Source organism: Babylonia areolata, chromosome 12, assembly GCF_041734735.1.
Source record: "Babylonia areolata isolate BAREFJ2019XMU chromosome 12, ASM4173473v1, whole genome shotgun sequence".
NCBI classification, from domain to species: domain Eukaryota; kingdom Metazoa; phylum Mollusca; class Gastropoda; order Neogastropoda; family Buccinidae; genus Babylonia; species Babylonia areolata.
In genome coordinates, this window is record NC_134887.1 from 13,798,089 (window position 1) to 13,821,148 (window position 23,060).

The 23,060-nt window shown below is 42.1% G+C and overlaps 1 protein-coding gene across 1 annotated transcript in view; it reads right to left on the bottom strand.

The window, feature by feature from the left end:
• Positions 1–1,993: 1,993 nt before the first annotated feature.
• The window catches only part of LOC143288399 (G protein-coupled receptor kinase 3-like), a 53,326-nt gene continuing 32,259 nt past the window's right edge, over positions 1,994–23,060 (bottom strand). The window contains exons 13-19 of the mRNA XM_076596823.1: positions 22,979–23,045; positions 20,403–20,503; positions 18,744–18,906; positions 16,776–16,941; positions 14,951–15,108; positions 10,966–11,082; positions 1,994–9,111 (exon numbers count right to left, since the gene is read on the bottom strand). Of these exons, the coding sequence (XP_076452938.1) occupies positions 8,935–9,111; positions 10,966–11,082; positions 14,951–15,108; positions 16,776–16,941; positions 18,744–18,906; positions 20,403–20,503; positions 22,979–23,045 (949 nt within the window). The 3' untranslated portion in view covers positions 1,994–8,934. The remainder of the gene's footprint in view (positions 9,112–10,965; positions 11,083–14,950; positions 15,109–16,775; positions 16,942–18,743; positions 18,907–20,402; positions 20,504–22,978; positions 23,046–23,060) is intronic.

Below are 23,060 nucleotides of genomic sequence, written 5' to 3' on the forward strand. Positions count from 1 at the left end.
TATAAATATAACAGTAAATGCAGTTTGCATATAATTAGGCTTCATTTTTTTTTTTTTTTTTGGTGCCCATCCCAGAGGTGCAATATTGTTTTAAACAAGATGACTGGAAAGAACTGAATTTTTCCTATTTTTATGCCTAATTTGGTGTCAACTGACAAAGTATTTGCAGAGAAAATGTCAATGTTAAAGTTTACCACGGACACACAGATACACACACACAGACAACCGAACGCCGGGTCAAAACATAGACTCACTTTGTTTACACAAGCGAGTCAAAAAAGGAAATCTCTGATGTAAAACTTTGGGAGGGGGTGGGAGAGAAGTCCTCAAAAATACTGGGAAATTTGACTCCGGGGAAATACCACTGGCATCTTCTTCTTCTGCGTTCACTCGTACGCACATGAGTGGGCTTTTACGTGTATGACCGTTTTTACCCCGCCATGTATGCAGCCATACTCCGTTTTCAGGGGTGTGCATGCTGGGTATGTTCTTGTTTCCATAACCCACCGAACGCTGACATGGATTACAGGATCTTTAACGTGCGTATTTGATCTTCTGCTTGCATATACACACGAAGGGGGTTCAGGCACTAGCAGGTCTGCACATATGTTGACCTGGGAGATCGTAAAAATCTCCACCCTTTACCCACCAGGCGCCGTCACCGTGATTCGAACCCGGGACCCTCAGATTGACAGTCCAGCGCTTTAATCACTCGGCTATTGCGCCCGTCTACCACTGGCATCAAAATGGTAATCAACTAAAAAACAAAACATAAAAAACAAAAACAAACCAACATCAAATAAACAATCAAAATTCCTGTCAATTTTTCCGCTTAACATCATTGATAATGATGAATTAACAACTTAATAAATAACGTTCTGCCCTTTTGCAAGCTCAACACCATGATTACGACTTTAACCTCAAACAGAAAGGAAAGCATAGCAAAAAATTGAAAAACCAAGTCCAAACGGACTGTCATACATACTGAATGGCTCGAAGATTTGTACTGTGTTAAATCTGATGCTATATCCAGAACTTCCATCACATAAAACAGACACACGGCAGTGGAATCATATCTGGCTGGAAAGAAAAATAATAAATATTTTCAAAGAAATACAATAAATATCAAATTTTTAATGCAAAATAAAATTATGTTATGTTCAGAAAAGGGCTGATAAAAAAAAAGAAAAAAAAAGAGAGATCCACTCTGGGAGAGGCGCTCGCTCAGTCTGGCTCCGCGACTAAGCCATTATTGTCGTTAGTAGGGGGCTTAGTAGGTGGTGTCCAAAGTACGTTAAAACAGAACAGGCACCACTGAACACCACCGAAGTGACTCAGCAGCAGTGCAGGGTCTCCTCTGGTGTGTGGCCTCCTGGCGACCTAACATCGATGGTTCCCTGGGGACTGCCGACGCTGGAACTGCGACGGACGAACCCGGGTGTGGCCGTGTATGGGGGAATCTAAATGAGCGGCGTGGGAGTAATGCCACTGAAACGGCGCAGATGATGGGGCAGCAAAAAAAAAAAGAAAAAAAAAAAAAGAGAGAGAGATGTAGCATGAACGAAATGCACCTGGGGAAGTATGAAGACATGCTTGATGGTGCACATGAGTGAGTAAAGGTACGATGATCCAGTGATGGTCACAAGCACAGTCACACACAAATCATCAAGTTTCCACATCAAACTAGTGTAGCAAATACACAAAAATAAGGGATATATATATATATATATATATATATATCAGGAGGTAATTCAAAACAAAAACAACAACAACAAAAATCAATCAACAATCCTCAAAATACTGAACTATCATCCAAAACCCCGTCAGCTGTCATCAGCCATTAAAAGATTTTTGTACAATGTTACCAATAAAGTTTTGGTCAGACATCAGGAGTGTTGACAGTATTTTTGTCTATTACTTTTCTTTTTTTTTAACCCCCCCCCCCCCCACAATCCCCTCCTCCCCCCATTAGTTTCTAAAATATTTTCTTTTTCCTTTCTCTACTTCACTTTAACCTCACAGACAAGGAAAAATCGGTGATGTAAAAAGGAAATTTTTTTTCCTAAAATTACGTTTAAATAACATACTTACCATGACCCCCCGGCAGGGGTCTGGATTCCTGTCCTGTCCAAACTACTAGTCCGCTATGCGGAGAAATCGAAAGAAGCTGCGGCAAATAGCCTCCCTTTGTAGTTACCTCCCTTGTGTTACCGGAAGCAGCGTCTCCAATACACGTACGTCAAGAGTAAAATTTCACTCAACACTATATCAAAAAGGGGAAGGACAGGATGGGAAATGGAAAAAAAATGAGCGAATAAAAAAAAAAAAACCCCAGCCATGTATCTTCCTACATCTTTCCCAGAAGATCCGCTTTCTCAACACGTCCATAGACACTGCTGACGACTCAGCGACATGGGACGATTGGGCAAAGTGACACCGCATCTCTGACCAACCCTGGACAGGTGGAGGAGAAGGGGGCATGTTCAAACCCACGGCGGATACAACACACCAACCCTGGCCGACGCCACCACAAGAGATCTGAGGTCAGTCAGACACACAATCCTTCCTACCTAGCGTAGCGTGCTCCGTCTGTGCGCGAAATCAGAACAGAGGTACATCTGATTTCATTTGCATAATCAAAACTGTGCATTCCACATAAACAACACCAATTGAAACCAACAGCAACAACACATAAAAATATTTCACAGATCAGAAAGTATTATTCAAAGAGATTAAATATACCAAATAGAAAGAAAAAAAGAAGCAACATACACATAAATGCATTGATTCCATGAAATAACAGAAAAAATATAACAACAATACACAAATATACTGAGTAGACAGACAAAAAGAAAACAGTCATTGTATGCATCTGTCTTGTAAAATCACCACACATACTTCTTAGCACTGTATGCACCCATCCATGTCGTGGTATTGTGAGTTCCAATTCAGATACACATACACAAACACACAGAGAAACAAGAGAGGCAAGGCCTTCAAGACTCACTTGTGATACACTTTTAAAAAAATCCAAGCTTTTTATGTATTGAGTATAATTTCAAAATGTAATGTTTAAGATGAGAAAGATCAGTTTAAAGCAAATTAAGTCCCCTAGCATTAATTACAGAGTAATTTCCCTTCCTTACTATCTGCACCAAAACGTTTGCAAAATAAATAAAACTTCCATGCTTAGCAAAAGAAGTTCCTGTTTGAACAAAAATTGATAATAATGACTGCTCTTGTTGTTGGGTCTGAATATCAGATCAAAGTGCCAAGTTTAGAGAATACAAAAAATATAAATATAACAGTAAATGCAGTTTGCATATAATTAGGCTTCTTTTTTTTTTTTTTTTTTTGTGCCCATCCCAGAGGTGCTATATTGTTTTAAACAAGATGACTGGAAAGAACTGAATTTTTCCTATTTTTATGCCTAATTTGGTGTCAACTGACAAAGTATTTGCAGAGAAAATGTCAATGTTAAAGTTTACCACAGACACACACACACACAGACAACTAAACACCGGGTTAAAACATAGACTCACTTTGTTTACACAAGTGAGTCAAAAACAACAACATTAGAACCCACATCATTGATTCTTTCACTTTCTAATGCCATGTCCATTCATACAGCCATTAGAGCTGACCAATAAAATAACCAATATTGACAACAGCTTGCAAGCCTCCGAGTCAATACAGATGTCACTTCTCCCCAGATATTTTTTTTTTTCAGTTGTGCAAAATGATCAAACTAAATAACAGCTATCTGATCAAATCCTCTCATGAAGACAATTCAAATTTCTTCTAGATTACTTTTCTTTCCAGTGAACAAATTCATAAAACAGTATACTGACATGTATGAAGTAGATACATACACATAAAAATGCCATCAAAAGATGAAAAAAAACAACCCCCAAAACCCCCCCAAAAAACAAGTGACATGTGTTCTGGTGTCGATGCCCACAGCCCAGTAACATAACATCTATAACAAATAGAGGGCATTTTGTCAACAAACTTGCTTCGTATGCTTGCACTGTCTCATGTCACAAGCCGCCTCAAATCTGTTCTTTCAAACTGTTCCCAAGTTTTCCCATCAACCCAAACTCTCTGACAGCCTTGTCCACCAGTGCTCTGTTAACCTGTGCTGCAGCTGTTCAGAAGAGGCAGGCCAGAAAGTCACGGGCAAACAAGCTCCCTGACAATGCTATGCCTGTCTTTGTCTGCCCCAACTGTCAGCAAACATTTCGTGCGCATATTGGACTATTCAGCCATCTGCGCATTCACAGATAGATTCATGAGCATCCTCCCCCCCAACCCCACCACCACCCTCCCCCCATCCCCCAGCTGGATGACAACGATGGTCATCATCGATCTCGATGGACACACACCACCACCACCAACCTGTGCCCATGTGTTTGGCTATCAATTACAGCTGCTTCAGCAGTTTGAAATAAGAAGGAAATACAACAGCAACAACAACAACAACAACAGAAAATCAAATGAGGGGTTTTCAGATGAAGACATCAGCGGGGCAAGAAGGCCTTGCCCATCATCACAGATGTACTTGTAAACTGCCACCAGCAGAACGGTTGAAGCATGAAGAGGGTGTGCGGAACTCCCCTCGGTCACTGCTTAAGTGGTGACTGACACGAATGTTAAAAAACAAAACAAAAAAACAACAATAAAAAAACCGAACCAGTGGTGTTTCCGTTCCGCTTTCTTAAACAGCAATACATAATCTCTTGTTTTCAGCAATGCAATCAATGCCATGCAAGACAACTGCACATCTGATGTTCAAAAACGTGTGAACCAGAAAGAAGTAAAAAAAAAAAAAAAATAAAAATAATAAAAAAAAGTTCTTCTCTAAATCTCTTCAAATACAGCTGCACTTTTATGCTATTAACCACTTAAAGCACACACACACAAGCACACGCACACAGTTGTGAGGGTCTTATGAAGTCCAGAGAGAGGAGTGAGCCGTGAGATTTCACCAGTGGGGTGTGAGCTGTTGTGAGTTCACATTCACAGCCCACCAGCAAGACTGAGATCAGTCCCCTCTTCTTCAGTCATATGGAACCAAGACATAGCCATGCTGTGACTCACTATTACCGAACATTATCTTTTGAGGACCCAGTTCTGTCACGGCTTCTGCAGGTAAACAAACCCACCCAATGAATGCATATACTATAAATAATTAATATGTATCCATCCCTGGCCTTCATTTGTTTGTTTGTTGTTGTTGTTGTTTGTTGTTGTTTTTTACTTCTACATACTAATTCTTTGTGAGTCAACATATTATTTTCTTTATGAAAAAACCATTAAATACCAATATAATTCTTTGTGAGAAAAGTTAGCTATCAACTTTAGAACAGTGTATAACCAACAGTCAAGTCACACCCCCCCCCCCCAAAAAACCAACCAACAGCTAACTAGTCACGACTGTCATACTCTCTGTACAATCAGAAAAATATGCTCATTTGTCCAAGACATATCACACAAAAAAAAAGCCTGCGGAGGAGGCATACATGTACCAGACATGTCAACAAATCGGCAGCGCATGAAACGATTGTATTCAACTTGTAAGTTATAGTAGATAAACATCAACAACAACAACAACAAAGAACATCAAAAAAAGACATGTCCATTAATATCAGATCAAATGAAGTCAAAAACCACAATGAAGACATTACACCAGAAGAAAAACCAGCGTACACCCACATCAAAACTCCTCTCCTCTTCTCCAACAATCGTCAATGGAAACATACGGCAGATAACAAGTATAACTGAGATGCGATACAGAACCACACAAATCAAGAAATAAAAACGTGTATATATATATCTATATATGTATGTATATATATATATATATATATATATATATATATATATACACACACACACACACACGTTTTTATTTAAAAAAACAACAAAAAGCACAGCTTTGTGTAACATTTGGGGTACACAGATAACAGACAAAACCGTCAATGGTCAAAAGTGGTTTTCATCAAATAGTGCCCGAGTCATGGAAAGGTAGGAGCATGATTCCGTCTCAAGAGATTCACCAAACAGTTTTTAATTTAATTCACAAAAAATATCCCAATGCTGTGCGTTTCCACTCTCACGGTCTGCTATTTCCCAGAACCCATAGGGCTGATCCAGCAACATCTGCTGAGCAAGATGGCAAGCTACAGCTGGAAGGACACGACAAAAATACACAACGGCTGGTATTCTTCTGTGAGAGGATGTCTGTGATCTGGTAGTAACTGAATACTGCTGCATGTGTCATCTATAACTTCCAATATCATCAAGAACTGCGGAAAAATCAAATTTCTAAATAAATAGGAAATTACTGTATGCATTGTGATTTATTGAGCAAAAAGATACCCATACTGCACACCCCTTCAAAAAGAGTTGCACTGGTTACCCACAAAGCAAAGAATCAAATACAAAGCCGCCTGTCTCTGCTACCATGTTGCACCCCGATACCTCTCTGACATCTTTCAAATCTATGTACCCTCCCACTCTCTTCGATCTGCTGCCGATGATAGAACCTTCCACATCCCAAAATACAAAGGGAACAGCACGGTGGTCAAGCCTTTTCATCATCTGCTGTTCAAATATGAGTTGAGGATTGAGTGTGTTTCGTATGCGTGTCTGTGAGTACTGTAAAGCGCTTTGTGCAATGAGGAAATTACTGATAAATGTCCCATTATTATCATTGTTATCATTCCATGGATTATTGTGGACAAACATGTGCTTCATTTCCGGACTGACAAGACACACTGGTGTGCGTCATCAAAAACCTTGTTCAGAAGTGTACAGTGCAGTCCATGTCTTCCAATACTTCCGCCATTTACTTGTTCGAACCTGGGACAAATCGTTCACTGGTACATGATTACATTATGGAAATCAAGGGGTATGTTAACAATTTCTTTCCCACCCCATCCTGTGCAAGTTTATATATGTAATCAAGGAGTATTTCAAAAAGTTTGTGTTTTTTCCACCCCATCCCCTACTCCGGTGTCTGACGGTGTTCACTGACTTCACCAAGGCATTCAGCAGCATTCCCAGGCCAAGACTACAGACAACCATGTTGGCATGACCAGCCACAGCTGTCCAGCCCCAAACTGACATCAAACTGCTGCCAAACGTCTGTCGATCAGACTGAGGCCCTAACAGAGGTGTGCACCAAGGATGCTTGCCTATGCCCATCCTCTCTGCACTGGCCACTGACTGAGCACTGAAGATGTTGGTGTAAAAAAATGGCCATGATAATGTGTTAACGGTGAACAAAATGCACTGCAGACAAACGCAGAGAAATGTGTTGTGACAAAGAGTAATGCAATGCAACACAATAAAATCTCCCTACATGACATACATACAGCACTGCCAGCTTATGAGGGCACATGCCACAGGTCCACAAGTGTGTTGTGGGTCCGTTCCTTGCCATTGCTCTTTAGCGCTTCAACTGAAAGCTGAATTCCTTAAACATGTTGTTTGTTCTCCACCCCCCACCCCTGAATTCCAGCATATAATTTTTTCCTTGAAATAAACAGATCAATTTGTAGCATTTTTCTCACTACCAGTGAAATGTTATAATTCTTCACCCATCCTCACCCCACTTTTTTGTGCTGTCAGTAGAGGGTTTCTTTCTGGCGAACAGTACTTTTTCCTCTGCCAGTAAAGGGCAATTCCTTGGCCATCCTTTTTTAATCACCAATAGCAGATTTAAAGCCTCATCTTACGTCTTCAAGTCCTCTCTGCCAGTCTTCAATAATTATTTAAAAAAATCAAAAAAACAAAACAAAAAAAAAACAAAACAATGTTATCACTGGCCTTTCAAGGTGGATCGAGGTGGTTACAAAGTCCAAAGTCAAAAACAGGCTCTGCCATTTCAAACTGAACGCAAAAAGGATCGTCATGGAAGTTCTGCCTTGCTCTGTGAGGGCTTTCACACGCTACAGACATCCACCAGGTTCTTCACAGACTGCACGCTTTCATGCTCTGCAGGTTCCATCAGGTCTGTTACAAAAACTTTTGCTCGCTACAAGATCCACCAGTTTGCAATATTCGGCACGAACAGAAAGGGCAACAATCTGCAGACATGGCCACGCCACAGATCCAGTCTTTGTGAACAGCAGTCTTCCTTCGTCAGCCAGGTGATTCAACAAAATACAACAGTCCTCTCTGTGATTACTGCCTTATCCTAACGCTTGACGAGTCGTACCCATAAGCCAAAAAATAAACCACAGGTACTGTAAGTTTTCCCCTTTCCCAACATAAGGAACTGATCACTCCCACAACACTCAACACACACACACACACACATATATTAAACAAAAAATTTAGCTCACCCCTTTGCATCCCCAAGCAGGCAAGTTTTCTGCCCCAGACTGACAGGGCCGAGCAGGCAGTGCATGTTCATGTTAACTGCTGTTGCAGTGAGGAATAAAACTTTAGTGCGTGGTCTCCGGAAGATAAACAGCATGCCCCCCCCCCCCACCCCCCCCCCACCCCCGGGATGACTCTACCCCTGTCCTCCACAAATCATTCTGTTCATTCATTCCAGGCTGAGCCATCCATGAACCGCCAACCAACCAACCAAACCACCCAGTGGGAGAGAAGTAGTGAAGCTAACTGTAGAAAGTGGGCCAGCCACATTAACATCAGTAACAACCACACACACACACACACACACACAGACACACACAAACAAGACACGCACCGCCCCATACTCTTTCCTGGCTGCTCACACACCCACAGCCAGTGGGTGGGATGTGGGGGGTGGGCGATGGGGAGGGGAGAGGAGGAGGCAGGTCCTGAACAGGCCCACCAGCCGTGCCACTAGACCCGGGATCGTCATCGTGGTGGTGATGACACCGACAACGACGACGACCTCCCAGGGGTCGTCACCAGGCGGTGTGGCACGGAGAGCAGTCAGTCGTTGCTGTTGCGATGGACAAGGAGGGGCCGCATGTTGTGGAAGCCGGGGGCGTTGGCCGGGTCGGTGCCATACAGCTTGGACACCTTCTTGTTCATGTTGGCCATGATCTGCGAGGACATGTTGAACCCGCTAATGATCTCGTCCTTCCACTGGTTGATCAGCACCCGGTCCTGCACACACACACACACACACACACACACACACACACACACACAAAGCTTCAGCATGACAGATGTAGCAGTTTTAGCTTCAGTGTCTTGGACAAATCAATGCATGATGCACAACATATACATGTGTAAGGCAGATGATGCCCAACCAGCAATATCTTCTTGTTTGCGTATACAGATTTGTCTGAACGCAGTGACACCTCCTTGAACTACTGATACTGATTTGATCTTCTGCTTGCATATACACACGAAGGGGGTTCAGGCACAAGCAGGTCTGCACACATGTTGACCTGGGAGATCGAAAAAATCTCCACCCTTTATCCACTAGGCACCGTTACCAAGATGCAAACCCGGGACCCTCAGACAGAAAGTCCAAGGCTTTAACCACTCGGCTGCTGCGCCCGTCAACCAGCAATATAACCCTACACGCTTTGTCAGACCTATAATATGTATGATACACATCGCATGAGCAAGGCAGGTATGTGATCAGCAACATAACCACAGAGACGCCAACCCTTGTCAAGTGTTTGTAGGCAACAATCAGGGAATTTGGCAGGAACATTCTGAATTTGGTAGGAACACTCAGGACTCCGAGCCACATCAGACAAATGTACATTTTATCCACAAGGCATACAAACACTTGGGCCTACCTGCAACCACTGTGACTCACTTTAACTACTGTGATTAAGCTGACTGGTCCACTCAATGCTGTTTCAATGTAAACATGCACAGTGATTAGCTGAGCATCATTACGTGAGACCAAGATTAGTAGTGACTGCCCTGGCCTCGTGACCGATAGCTATAGAGTGTCTGGGTAATGTTACGACAGGAAAGCATGTGACCATGCTATGTTGTCGAAAATGAACTCTTTGGAACAATTTTGACGTTGGCGTAAACTTGGAACAAACTGCGACTGAGCGTTAAAATACAGCAAAATCATAACAGTTGGTATCTCTGCACACAGCCACACAAAGCTTGAGCGCCAGGGCTAGCACTTTCAGCTTCAGCGCCTCCGACAAATCAATGTACGATACACACCGCAAACAAGTGCAAGGCAGATGGCTGACCAGCATCATAACCCTACGCACTGTGTCAGACCTTGAGTGCATGCTTGTTTATTTGTGAACCTAACGGAGTCGATTTCTTCCATAGATTTTTTGCCAGAGACATGACCTCTGTTGCCATGGATTCTTTTTCAGTCTACCCACTGCATGCTGACCACAGGACCTCAGTTTATCATCTCATGGGAATCTGATTTTCCATTCAAACCTGGGAGAAAGGGAAATCTGACTTTCCATTCAAACCTGGGAGAAAGGGAAATCTGACTTTCCATTCAAACCTGGGAGAAAGAGAAATCTGACTTTCCATTCAAACCTGGGAGAAAGGGGAATCTGACTTTCCATTCAAACCTGGGAGAAAGGGCGAAGACCTGCCATCTTCTTCCTGAACACAGAATGTGAGTGTAATGCTCCGTGACTAAGCTATTATTGTCGTTAGTAAGGGGCTTAGTAGGTAGTGTCCTAGGTACATTAAATCAGACCAGGCACTACTCAACACCTCCAAAAGACTCAAGCAGCACTGCTGAGCTTGAGTGTGTGACCTCCTAGTGACCTAACATCAATAGTTTCCTGCAAACTGCCGACGCTGGGACTGCGACAGATAGTAAAACAAATGCACCTACAGACAAAAAAAAAAAGGTTGCACTGCACTGGTGACATGCTCTTGTGAGGGGAAAGCATCCCAAATTTCATACAGAGAAGTCTGTTGTGGCAAAAAGTAATGCGATACAACAAAATATATTTCTGAGCTTTTGAGCTTTTTCCAAGACATGAGGAAGCATCAAAGCAGGAGCCCTACCTGTGAGGTGATGGCGATTTTCTGGTCCGTCTTGAGTAGAATGACAATGCAATTGTCTGTCTTGTTGACTTTCTGGAACTCTGGGAACACCTCTCGGATGTCCAGCATGGAGATAAGCTGAAACAGAAGGAGCACATCAACATATATATGTGTGTGTGTGTGTGTGTGTGTGTGTGTGTGTGTGTGTGTGTGTGTGCATGTGACTGCATAAACATGCGCATTCGCTCAAGTGTATGTGCATCCATGTTTGGGTGTTTGAATGTGCATGCATATGTGTGTTGGAGCATATACGAGTGTGCTCGCATGTGCTTGATGTAGAGCTGAGACTGTTCGTTTCTTAATTTAGAGCACACGCACTGTTCTCCTCAGTGCACCACACACACAACCACTTGAAAGGCACCAGCAACAAAGGCTGTACATTTTCTCAAAATCACTTTTAAATGGCCTGAACATACATGGGTGTAAATCATGTAAAATGTAAATGAGTGGCCGTAACAAAGCAAATTCACCAAAACAATCCAGAAGTATAAACCAGAAAATGCCATTGTCACCGATTCTGACTTGAAAACCACATCGGAAATAACTCGCCAGTCAGGCTTAAAAGGCTATGCCAGTCTCAAATAAAAGCTAATTCGTGTTTGCACATTTCCTCCGTCATTGCTGCTGTGTGCACATGTCAAATGATCGTGTATAAGGACAAGCCCAGAGCTTCCGTTTTTGAGAAAGTGTCTGGGTTTGTTCCAATGTACCTTTTATCTACCTGGGTGCTAGCTGAATCGGCAGCATAAGCAGCACTGACTTGAAGTTGTGTACCTAGTCAATGGAGAGTTAAAACTCTAGTTGTTTAATCCTGTACTCTCCTGGCCTCATTGTCCTTTCATTTTGAGTCAAAAATGTCACTGTCACTGATTTTAACTGGTTCACCACATTGAAATACAAACTACAAACTGAAGGATCAGGATTTTTACAACTTGCGCAGGACCCTTAGTGGAGATCTGTGTGCTGTTAGTCTTTCAGATCAGACAACAAACTGAGGTCTGTGCCCACTTAACACATGTAAAATAACCTATGGCAACAACAGGCGGTTCTTGGCAAAATCTGTTGAAAAAAGGAAATTTTGATACTATACGAGTGCACTAGCAGACAGAAAAAAACGGAAAAGGGTGGCACTGCACTGTAATGACGGCAGCCGCCACGTGGAGAGAGCAGCCTGAATTTCTCACAGTGACATCTGTTGTGACAAGTCGTACAATACAATGTCACTGTGACTGATTCTAACTGGTACCTATACCGGAAATACAAACTGCAAAATGTCACTGATTCTAACTGGTACCTATACAGGAAATACAAACTGCAAAATGTCACTGATTCTAACTGGTACCTATACCGGAAATACAAACTGCAAAATGTCACTGATTCTAACTGGTACCTATACAGGAAATACAAACTGCAAAATGTCACTGATTCTAACTGGTACCTATACCGGAAATACAAAATGCAAAATGTCACATATCTAACTGGTACCTATACAGGAAATACAAACTGCAAAATGTCACTGATTCTAACTGGTACCTATACAGGAAATACAAACTGCAAAATGTCACATATCTAACTGGTACCTATACAGGAAATACAAACTGCAAAATGTCACTGATTCTAACTGGTACCTATACCGGAAATACAAACTGCAAAATGTCACATATCTAACTGGTACCTATACAGGAAATACAAACTGCAAAATGTCACTGATTCTAACTGGTACCTATACCGGAAATACAAACTGCAAAATGTCACTGATTCTAACTGGTACCTATACAGGAAATACAAACTGCAAAATGTCACATATCTAACTGGTACCTATACAGGAAATACAAACTGCAAAATGTCACTGATTCTAACTGGTACCTATACAGGAAATACAAACTGCAAAATGTCACTGATTCTAACTGGTACCTATACAGGAAATACAAACTGCAAAATGTCACTGATTCTAACTGGTACCTATACAGGAAATACAAACTGCAAAATGTCACTGATTCTAACTGGTACCTATACCGGAAATACAAAATGCAAAATGTCACATATCTAACTGGTACCTATACAGGAAATACAAACTGCAAAATGTCACTGATTCTAACTGGTACCTATACAGGAAATACAAACTGCAAAATGTCACATATCTAACTGGTACCTATACAGGAAATACAAACTGCAAAATGTCACTGATTCTAACTGGTACCTATACCGGAAATACAAACTGCAAAATGTCACATATCTAACTGGTACCTATACAGGAAATACAAACTGCAAAATGTCACTGATTCTAACTGGTACCTATACCGGAAATACAAACTGCAAAATGTCACTGATTCTAACTGGTACCTATACAGGAAATACAAACTGCAAAATGTCACATATCTAACTGGTACCTATACAGGAAATACAAACTGCAAAATGTCACTGATTCTAACTGGTACCTATACAGGAAATACAAACTGCAAAATGTCACTGATTCTAACTGGTACCTATACAGGAAATACAAACTGCAAAATGTCACTGATTCTAACTGGTACCTATGCCGGAAATACAAACTGCAAAATGTCACTGATTCTAACTGGTACCTATACAGGAAATACAAACTGCAAAATGTCACTGATTCTAACTGGTACCTATGCCGGAAATACAAACTGCAAAATGTCACTGATTCTAACTGGTACCTATGCCGGAAATACAAACTGCAAAATGTCACTGATTCTAACTGGTACCTATGCCGGAAATACAAACTGCAAAATGTCACTGATTCTAACTGGTACCTATGCCGGAAATACAAACTGCAAAATGTCACTGATTCTAACTGGTACCTATACAGGAAATACAAACTGCAAAATGTCACTGATTCTAACTGGTACCTATGCCGGAAATACAAACTGCAAAATGTCACTGATTCTAACTGGTACCTATGCCGGAAATACAAACTGAAAAATGTCACTGATTCTAACTGGTACCTATGCCGGAAATACAAACTGCAAAATGTCACTGATTCTAACTGGTACCTATGCCGGAAATACAAACTGCAAAATGTCACTGATTCTAACTGGTACCAATGCCGGAAATACAAACTGCAAAATGTCACATATCTAACTGGTACCTATGCCGGAAATACAAACTGCAAAATGTCACTGATTCTAACTGGTACCTATACGGGAAATACAAACTGCAAAATGTCACTGATTCTAACTGGTACCTATACAGGAAATACAAACTGCAAAATATCACGGATTCTAACTTGTACATCACACTGGATATACGGGCAACAAATACCACTGATTCTGTAGTAACCTTCACTGAAAATACAAAATCCAAAACTTCATCACCACTATGATAAAAACTGTCCGTCAATATCATGTATTTGTGTACACACACACAAACACACCCTCAAATGAACTGCTGGATCCCTGTTACGTAGTCTGATTTGAGTGTTCCAGGTTGTGTGACCTGAGGAACAGGTTTTTAATATATTGATTTTCTTTTTAGTTTGTTAACTGATGATGTAATTTTGTAAAGAGGGTGCTAGTCAGGGATGCACAGAGGTAACCTACTCCGGGAGGTCATCGGCCGTAGCTACTTTCGTTTTCTCTGCGTAGGCGGGTAGTAGTTTGCACAAGACAGCAATCAGACCCCTGCCGGAGTCTGCACTGGTGGGTCACGGTTAAGTATGTGTAATTAAATTTGTATTTACAAGATATAATCTTTTTTCTTTTTAACATTCCCCTTTTCTTCATAAGCATACACAAATACGAGCATGACCACACACTCACTAACAAGTATGCATGCAAAACACACACACACACACACACACACACACACACACACACACACACACACACAAGCACACACATTACACATCTAATATCACTCAAAGTCAAAAGACGTCTAATCAAAGAAAAAACAAAAAGACACAAAAACAACAAAACCAGCAGCCTACCTCCACGGTCTTGTTATAGGTGACCTGGCCGTCGCGGTTCTTGTGGTAGAACTCCAGGCGATTGGGGTAGAGCTTGAGGTGCTTCCTCTGCCACGTCTGCATGAAGGGACCGCCCAGCTTCAGCACCTCCCCGTCCACAATGCAGTCAGTCGGCGCCGCTATAGAACACCAGGCTCACATTGTGCTGTTGTTGTTTTGCATTTTGCATTTGTATTTCTTTTTATCACAACAGATTTCTCTGTGTGAAATTCGGGCTGCTCTCCCCAGGGAGAGCATGTTGCAATACTACAGCGCCACCCTTTTTTTTTTTTTTTTTGTATTTTTTCCTGCGTGCAGTTTTATTTGTTTTTCCTATCGAGGTGGATTTTTCTACAGAATTTTGCCAGGAACAACACTTTTGTTGCCGTGAGTTCTTTTACATGCGCTAAGTGCATGCTGCACACGGGACCTTGGTTTATCATCTCATCTGAATGACTAGCGTCCAGACCACCACTCAAGGTCTTGTGGAGAGGGAGAAAATATCGGCGGCTGAGCCGTGATTCGAACCAGTGTGCTCAGATTCTCTCCCTTCCTAGGCGGACGCGTTACCTCTAGGCCATCACTCTTTTACATGGTTTGTAGTAAAAAAAAAAAAAAAGATAATCAAAAAATGAAAGAAAATGAAGAAGAAGAAAAAAAAAAGAGCATAAACTATACAAACCTTTTTTTCTTTTAAAAACCCAGTTGGAGCAAACTTCCAAACGGATTGTGTGCAGAGCGAGTTATAAACTACGACGGTAATGATAATGAGGATTCTTTCCACTCAGAATCTGATTTCAGAGTTAGCAAGTCTCTACATCACATCCGTTATGTGCACATGTTTGCATACACACACACCCCTGGCTGCACAGCAGGGCAAAGGGAGGAAACTTAAGTGTACTCAAGGGGCAAAAAGATTTAATTAAAGCATGGACATACTGTCCACCTCAACATTCACAGTAAACCTTCCCTCCCTCCTTAACCCTCTCCTCCAGCCCACTACAAATTATGAGAGTGATTATTCGCCCTTTCCTCTCTCCTACCCCCTCCCCTCCAACCCATCAATGGATTGTATGAGTGATTATTCGTCCCTCTCTCTCTCCTACCCCCTCTGAGTGATTGTTCGTCCCTCCCTCTCTCCTACCCCCTCTCCTCCAACCCACCAATGGATTGTATGAGTGATTATTCGTCCCTCTCTCTCTCCTACCCCACCAATGGATTGTATGAGTGATTATTCGTCCCTCTCTCTCTCCTACCCCCTCTCCTCCAACCCACCAATGGATTGTATGAGTGATTATTCGTCCCTCTCTCTCTCCTACCCCCCTCTCCTCCAACCCACCAATGGATTGTATGAGTGATTATTCGTCCCTCTCTCTCTCCTACCCCCTCTCCTCCAACCCACCAATGGATTGTATGAGTGATTATTCGTCCCTCTCTCTCTCCTACCCCCTCTGAGTGATTGTTCGTCCCTCCCTCTCTCTGGATTGTATGAGTGATTGTTCGTCCCTCTCTCTCTCCTACCCCCTCTGAGTGATTGTTCGTCCCTCCCTCTCTCCTACGCCTCTCCTCAAACCCACCATGGATTATTTAAGTCATTATTGCAAACTTTTTAAATTTTCTAATGACGAGCATGAAGGCAAAAAAAACAACAACAACAAAAAAACAAACAAAAAATCTGTCTACTGTGTGTTTCCCACATATAAGCGATTGACCAATTGATTGACTGAAAGATCTTGTACTTTCTAAAACTTCAACGTCAGTGACAAAACTTTAACGTTCAGGCTTGTGGCGAGAACACAGGACTCACACAGGTCAAGGTCGTCGATCTTGCCGGGCTTGGCTTTGCGTTTCTGCTCCAGTTTGTCCGTCTCCTGGTTGATGGCGTCAAACACGGTTTCGGCCACCTCCTGCTGCCAGCGCTCAGACACCACCAGGGGGAAGTTCCGGTACAGGTCCTGGTCTGCCTCTGTCAGCTTCACACACACACACACACACACACACATACATTATCGACTGTGTTGTGTTGTGTTGCCTTGTATTGTGTTATCATCAATGGTCTCCCTCTGTCAGCTTCACACACACAAACACACATACATTATCAACTGTGTTGTGTTATGTTGCCTTGTATTGTGTTATCATGAATGGTCTCCCTCTGTCAGCTTCACACACACACACACACACACACACACTATCAACTGTATTGTCTTGTGTTGCCTTGTATTGTGTTATCATCATGGTCTCCCTCTGTCAGCTTCACACACAGACACACACACACACACATACATTATTAACTGTGTTGTGTTGTGTTGCCTTGTATTGTGTTATCATCAATGGTCTCCCTCTGTCAGCTTCACACACACACACACACACACACTATCAACTGTGGTGTGTTGTGTTGCCTTGTACAGTGTTATCATCAAACTCTGTCCCAGATACTCGGGGCAGCAGTTGCCTCCTCTGCTGCTGTTCTGATGGCCACACCGACTATCATCCATACTGTGTTTGTACTGTATTGTATTGTATTGTATTGTATTGTGTTGTATAGTTGTGTTGTGTTGTGATCAAACTGTAGCCCAGATAGTCAGGAACAGCAGTTGCCTCCTCTGCTGTTGTTCTGACAAAGTCAAAGTCAGACATGACTATCATCCAACTGGTTTGTATTGTGTTCGGTTGTTGTGTTGTGTTGTGTTGTGTTATCAAATTGCAGAACAGTGAGGGCAGCAGTTGCCTCCTCTGCTGTTGTTCTGATGGCCAGAGGCGGACATGACTATCACCCATACTGTGTTTGTATTGTATTGTATTGTATTTTGTATTTCTTTTTATCACAACAGATTTCTCTGTGTGAAATTCGGGCTGCTCTCCCCAGGGAGAGCGCGTCGCTATACTACAGCGCCACCCTTTTTTTTTTTTTTTTCCTGCGTGCAGTTTTATTTGTTTTTCCTATTGACGTGGATTTTTCCACAATATTTTGCCAGGAACAACACTTCTGTTGCCGTGGGTTCTTTTACATGCGCTAAGTGCGTGCTGCACACGGGACCTCGGTTTATCGTCTCATCCGAATGACTAGCGTCCAGACCACCACTCAAGGTCTAGTGGCGGGGGAGAAAATATTGGCGGCTGAGCCGTGATTCAAACCAGCGCACTCAGATTCTCTCGCTCCCTAGGCGGTCGCGTTACCTCTAGGCCATCACTCCACTTGTATTGTATTGTGTTGTATTGTTGTTTGTGTTGTGATCAAATTGTAGCCCAGATAGTCAGGGACAGCAGTTGCCTCCTCTACTGCTGTTCTGACAGTCAAAGTCAGACATGACTATCATCCAACTGGTTTGTATTGTGTTCTGTTGTGGTGTTGTGTTGTGTTCCTTCTACAGAATTTTGCCGGCGGACAACCCTCCTCATTGCCATGGGTTCTTTTTCAGCGCTCCAAATGCATGCTGCACACAGGCCCTTGGTCAATCATCTCATCACACTGACTAGAAGCCAAGTTTATTCTTCAGTCAAACTTGGTCGAAAGAGTGGGACCAATAACTAAAAAAATTCATGCCACACTGATGGGAGAAAGCGTGAGACCAATCATCGATTTGATTTCACTGTCATCTTTAACTTGATGCACAACAGAAGGGAGGTAATATACTAAGGGAGACTATGAGCTGCAGCTACTTTCAGTTTCCCTGCTTGGGTGAACTAGTGGTTTGCACAGGACAGGAATCAGACCACTGCTGGAATCTGCACCAGTGGGTCAGGGTACAGTATGTGCAGTTAAAATGAAAGTTACCTTGATTCCCTTCGTGTCCTCTTCGTCAAAGGAACCAATGTCAAAGGCATCAGCAGCGTTCACTTCGCCCTTGGGGGGTATCAGAGGTGGGGGGTATTTCTGCAGGTACACCTGGGTCCAGTCGATGCCTTTGAAGAATGGGTGCTCTTTTACCTCCTGAGCCCTATAAACACACACACACATACATGCAAAAATCATCAAACATCTTCATCACATGTAAAGACTATTCATTCTCATACTTCCATTTCCAGTATGGATTGTTTGTTCTCATACTTCCATTTCAAAAACAAACAAAAACAGTGGATCTAGGCCCTTAAGTTCAGGCTCTGTTACAATGTCCATATCAATAACCGAAACGCAAAATTTCTAACCCTAAGATGGCAAGTTTTCATAATCCAAATGAGCTGGTCAAAATAACTCAAAACAAAAAACATTAAAAAAAAATAAAATAAAAAAATGGACAGGGGGGTGATGGGGGGGGGGGGGGGAGTGTAGGGTACAGGCAGCACTTCAAACAGCCATCCATGTAGGTTGCCCTCTTGGAGTGTCAACAGACAGGCCTGGCTGGCTGTCAAGTAACACCGATGGGCAGGTGCTGGCAGTTAACTTTTTACTTTCCTCCAAAGAACCTGTCGCCACACAAGCAACGTCAAAATTCCCCGCTTTGTTGTTGTACTGAAATCTACTTTCGTGTACTGGCGTGGTCAAAATGGTGAACAAATTACACCAAAATGGTACTGGTAATCACGTCTGTCATAGAAACAAACTTTCTTTTATTTTTTGGTTTAAAGTTGTGCGACATTGGAGTCCGATGCGTCTTCCATTTTTTAAGTTGTGTGATGGGCGGTAGATGAATTATGCTACAAGAAAAATTACCACTGGTTCTCCAAAAATAGCAACCAAAGGCAGATCACCTTTAAGAGCTGCATGATAGCTCTCTTTTTTCGGTGACCACTTGTCACAGTCAAACTAAAACATCGTCTGCTAGAGGAAGAGAGTCTGAAGATCGGTATCAGAAACGTGACAGATATTCTTGAAAACACAACATGTTGGTTTCGGAAAATATAACTTGCCCAGTCAGGCAAGTTCGGTAAGGACATTACTTGCCCAACACGATTATCTACTTGCCCCGGGCAGTTGGGTAACCATTAATGTCAAGCCCTGTCAACAGTAGATATTTTTCCTCTCCCTTTTTTATTCATTTTATTTTTCAACATTTTCAGTGGCTGGCAAAACCACAGTCCTTGACCGATGCTGGACGGGCACTACAGCCAGGTAGTTAAAGCGCTGGACTTTCAATCTGAGGGTCCCGGGTTCGAATATCAGGAACAGCGCCTGGCGGGTAAAAGGTGGAGATTTTTCCCATCTCCCAGGTCTACATAATTCATGTGCAGACCTGCTTGTGCCTGAACCCCCTTTGTGTCTATACGCAAGCAGAAATCAAATACGCACATCAAAGATCCTGTTATCCATGTCAGGGTTTGGTGGGTTATGGAGAAAAAGAACATACTCAGCATGCACACCCCTGAAAACCAGAGTATGGCTGCCTACATGGCTGGGTGAAACGGTCATGCACGTAAAAGCCCACTCATGTACATACGAGTGAACGTGGGAGCTGCAGCCCACGAACGAAGAAGAAGAAGACGGATGCGGACTCACCCTCTTCCCCGGCACCCCAGCCTGTCCTCCACATCCCTCTTCAGCAGTCCCTCCAGAAGGCCCTTCATCTCCGCGGACATGGAGTCTGGCAAGTCGATGCTCTGTTGTGTTCACACACACACACACACACACACACACACACACACACAGCTGTATTAAGCATTCACATTCACACAGGGATGTGAATATCCTCACACACATAGACAGACTGAATACATATGATCCACAATTCATCTGCACAAACAGAGTGGTAGAAGGCATTTACACACACATCGATGTAAATATGCTCACACACAGAGACTGACTGAATACATATTATCCACAATTCATCTGCACAAACAGAGACGGTAGTAAGCATTTATACACACATCGATGTAAATATGCACACACACATAGACATACGGAACACATATGATCCACAATTCATCTGCACAGGGTGGTAGTAGGCATTTACACACACATCAATGTAAATATGCTCACACACATACACTGAATACATATGATCCACAATTCATCTGCACAAACAGAGAATACATATTATCCACAATTCATCTGCACAAACAGAGAATACATATGATCCAAAATTCATCTGCACAAACAGAACTGTAGTAGGAATTTACACTATCATCAAAGTAAATATGCTCACACACATAGACAGACTGAATACATATGATCCACAATTCATCTGCACAGAGAATACATATGATCCATAATTCATCTGCACAGAGAATACATATGATCCACAATTCCTCTGCACAGAGAATACATATGATCCACAATTCATCTGCACAAACAGAGAATACATATTATCCACAATTCATCTGCACAAACAGAGAATACATATGATCCAAAATTCATGATGTACAATTCATCTGCACAGAGAATACATATGATCCACAATTCATCTGCACAGAGAATACATATGATCCATAATTCATCTGCACAGAGAATACATATGATCCACAATTCCTCTGCACAGAGAATACATATGATCCATAATTCATCTGCACAAACAGAGCTGTAGAAAGCATTTACACACACATCGATCTAAATATGCTCACACATATAGATAGACTGAATACATATGATCCACAATTCATCTGCACATCTCTAATTTTTTTTTTAAAACTGTTTCCAGGAAAAAGAAAAAAAGAAAATTAAAAAGGAAAAAAAAAAGGAGAAAAAAAAAACTATCAATCACCTTCCACCCGCACGCATACTTCACCTTTTCTGATCACGCATTCACAGCAGTCATCAGAGTATTATAAAGGGTGGAAAATCTTTCACAATGAAAAAAAATAAAGGTTATTCACTCCGATCATTCACATCCCCCAGGAACTGTTGTCACTCATGTCAAAAACCACCACCACCACCACCACCACAACAACAACAAATCAACAATCATCCAGGTTCGTAAATCATAGAATCTATTTTCCATACTTTATTATGTCGTCCATCTCCCACTTCCCCCTGGATGGAAATACAAGGCATGGGAATGAAGCTATTTTGGTAGGCAGGTCATATCTTCAGCCTTACATTACGATTCTCTCTCTCCCTCTCTCTCTTTCTCCACCATGGGTTCTATGAAGAAAAAAAAGCATGGATAAAAAAGGAAGTACTACATTTGGATGGTCAATCTCGACGTTGTAATTATTTGATGGAGGAAGGTGGCAGAATGGTTAAGACGCTCAGCTGCCAATACAGAGAGTCCGTGAGGGTGTGGGTTCGAATCCCGCTCTCGCCCTTTCTCCTAAGTTTGACTGGAAAATCAAACTGAGCGTCTAGTCTTTCGGATGAGACGATAAACCGAGGTCCCGTGTGCAGCACGCACTTGGCGCACTGAAAAAGAACCCATGGCAACGAGAGTGTTGTCCTCTGGCGAAATTACGTAAAATGATATCCACTTTCATAGGTACACAAATATGTAAGCATGCACTCAAGGCCTGACTAAGCGCGTTGGGTTATGCTGCTGGTCAGGCATCTGCTCAACAGATGTGGTGTAGCGTATATGGATTTGTCCGAACGCAGTGACGCCTCCTTGAGAAAGTGAAACTGAAACTGAAACTGATGCGCTCGTATTGATATGATGGGTTTTGATGTTGAGGCATGAATAATTATTTCAGGATTTATATGTACTTTAGTATGTGTTTGTATTGATATGATGTGTGTCGATGTTACATTCGTGAATGTTAAATTATATGATTTATCTGTACTTTGTTTTCTTTGTACTGTCCAAACCTTGGAGACGAACAACTGAAAAAAAGGCACATTACCCTCCTGTCACATGTACTTTAAGCTAATGACAAAGTGCCAAAGTGTCGCAAATCTCTTATTAGTTTATGTTGTTTCAATTCTGATTTTTTTTCTTTTTTGTTTTTGTTATGTTTTTGTTTGTTTATGTTTTTTCTTGTTGTTTTTTCTATTCCATTTTTACCTATTTTGCACCATTTTGATCTGATTAGTTAGTACCTACTATGTCACCAGAGCTTTTCTGGTAATGACATTAAACATTTCAGTGTTCAGTGTTCTCTCTCTCCACCTGTCTCCTTTTCCCTCCTTCCCTCACACAGACTCACCATAGTCATGGTCATGCGATCAATCTCATGCTTGTCCTTGGTTTTGTGTTGTCGGAAGGGGCTGTGACTGCACAAGGAAAAA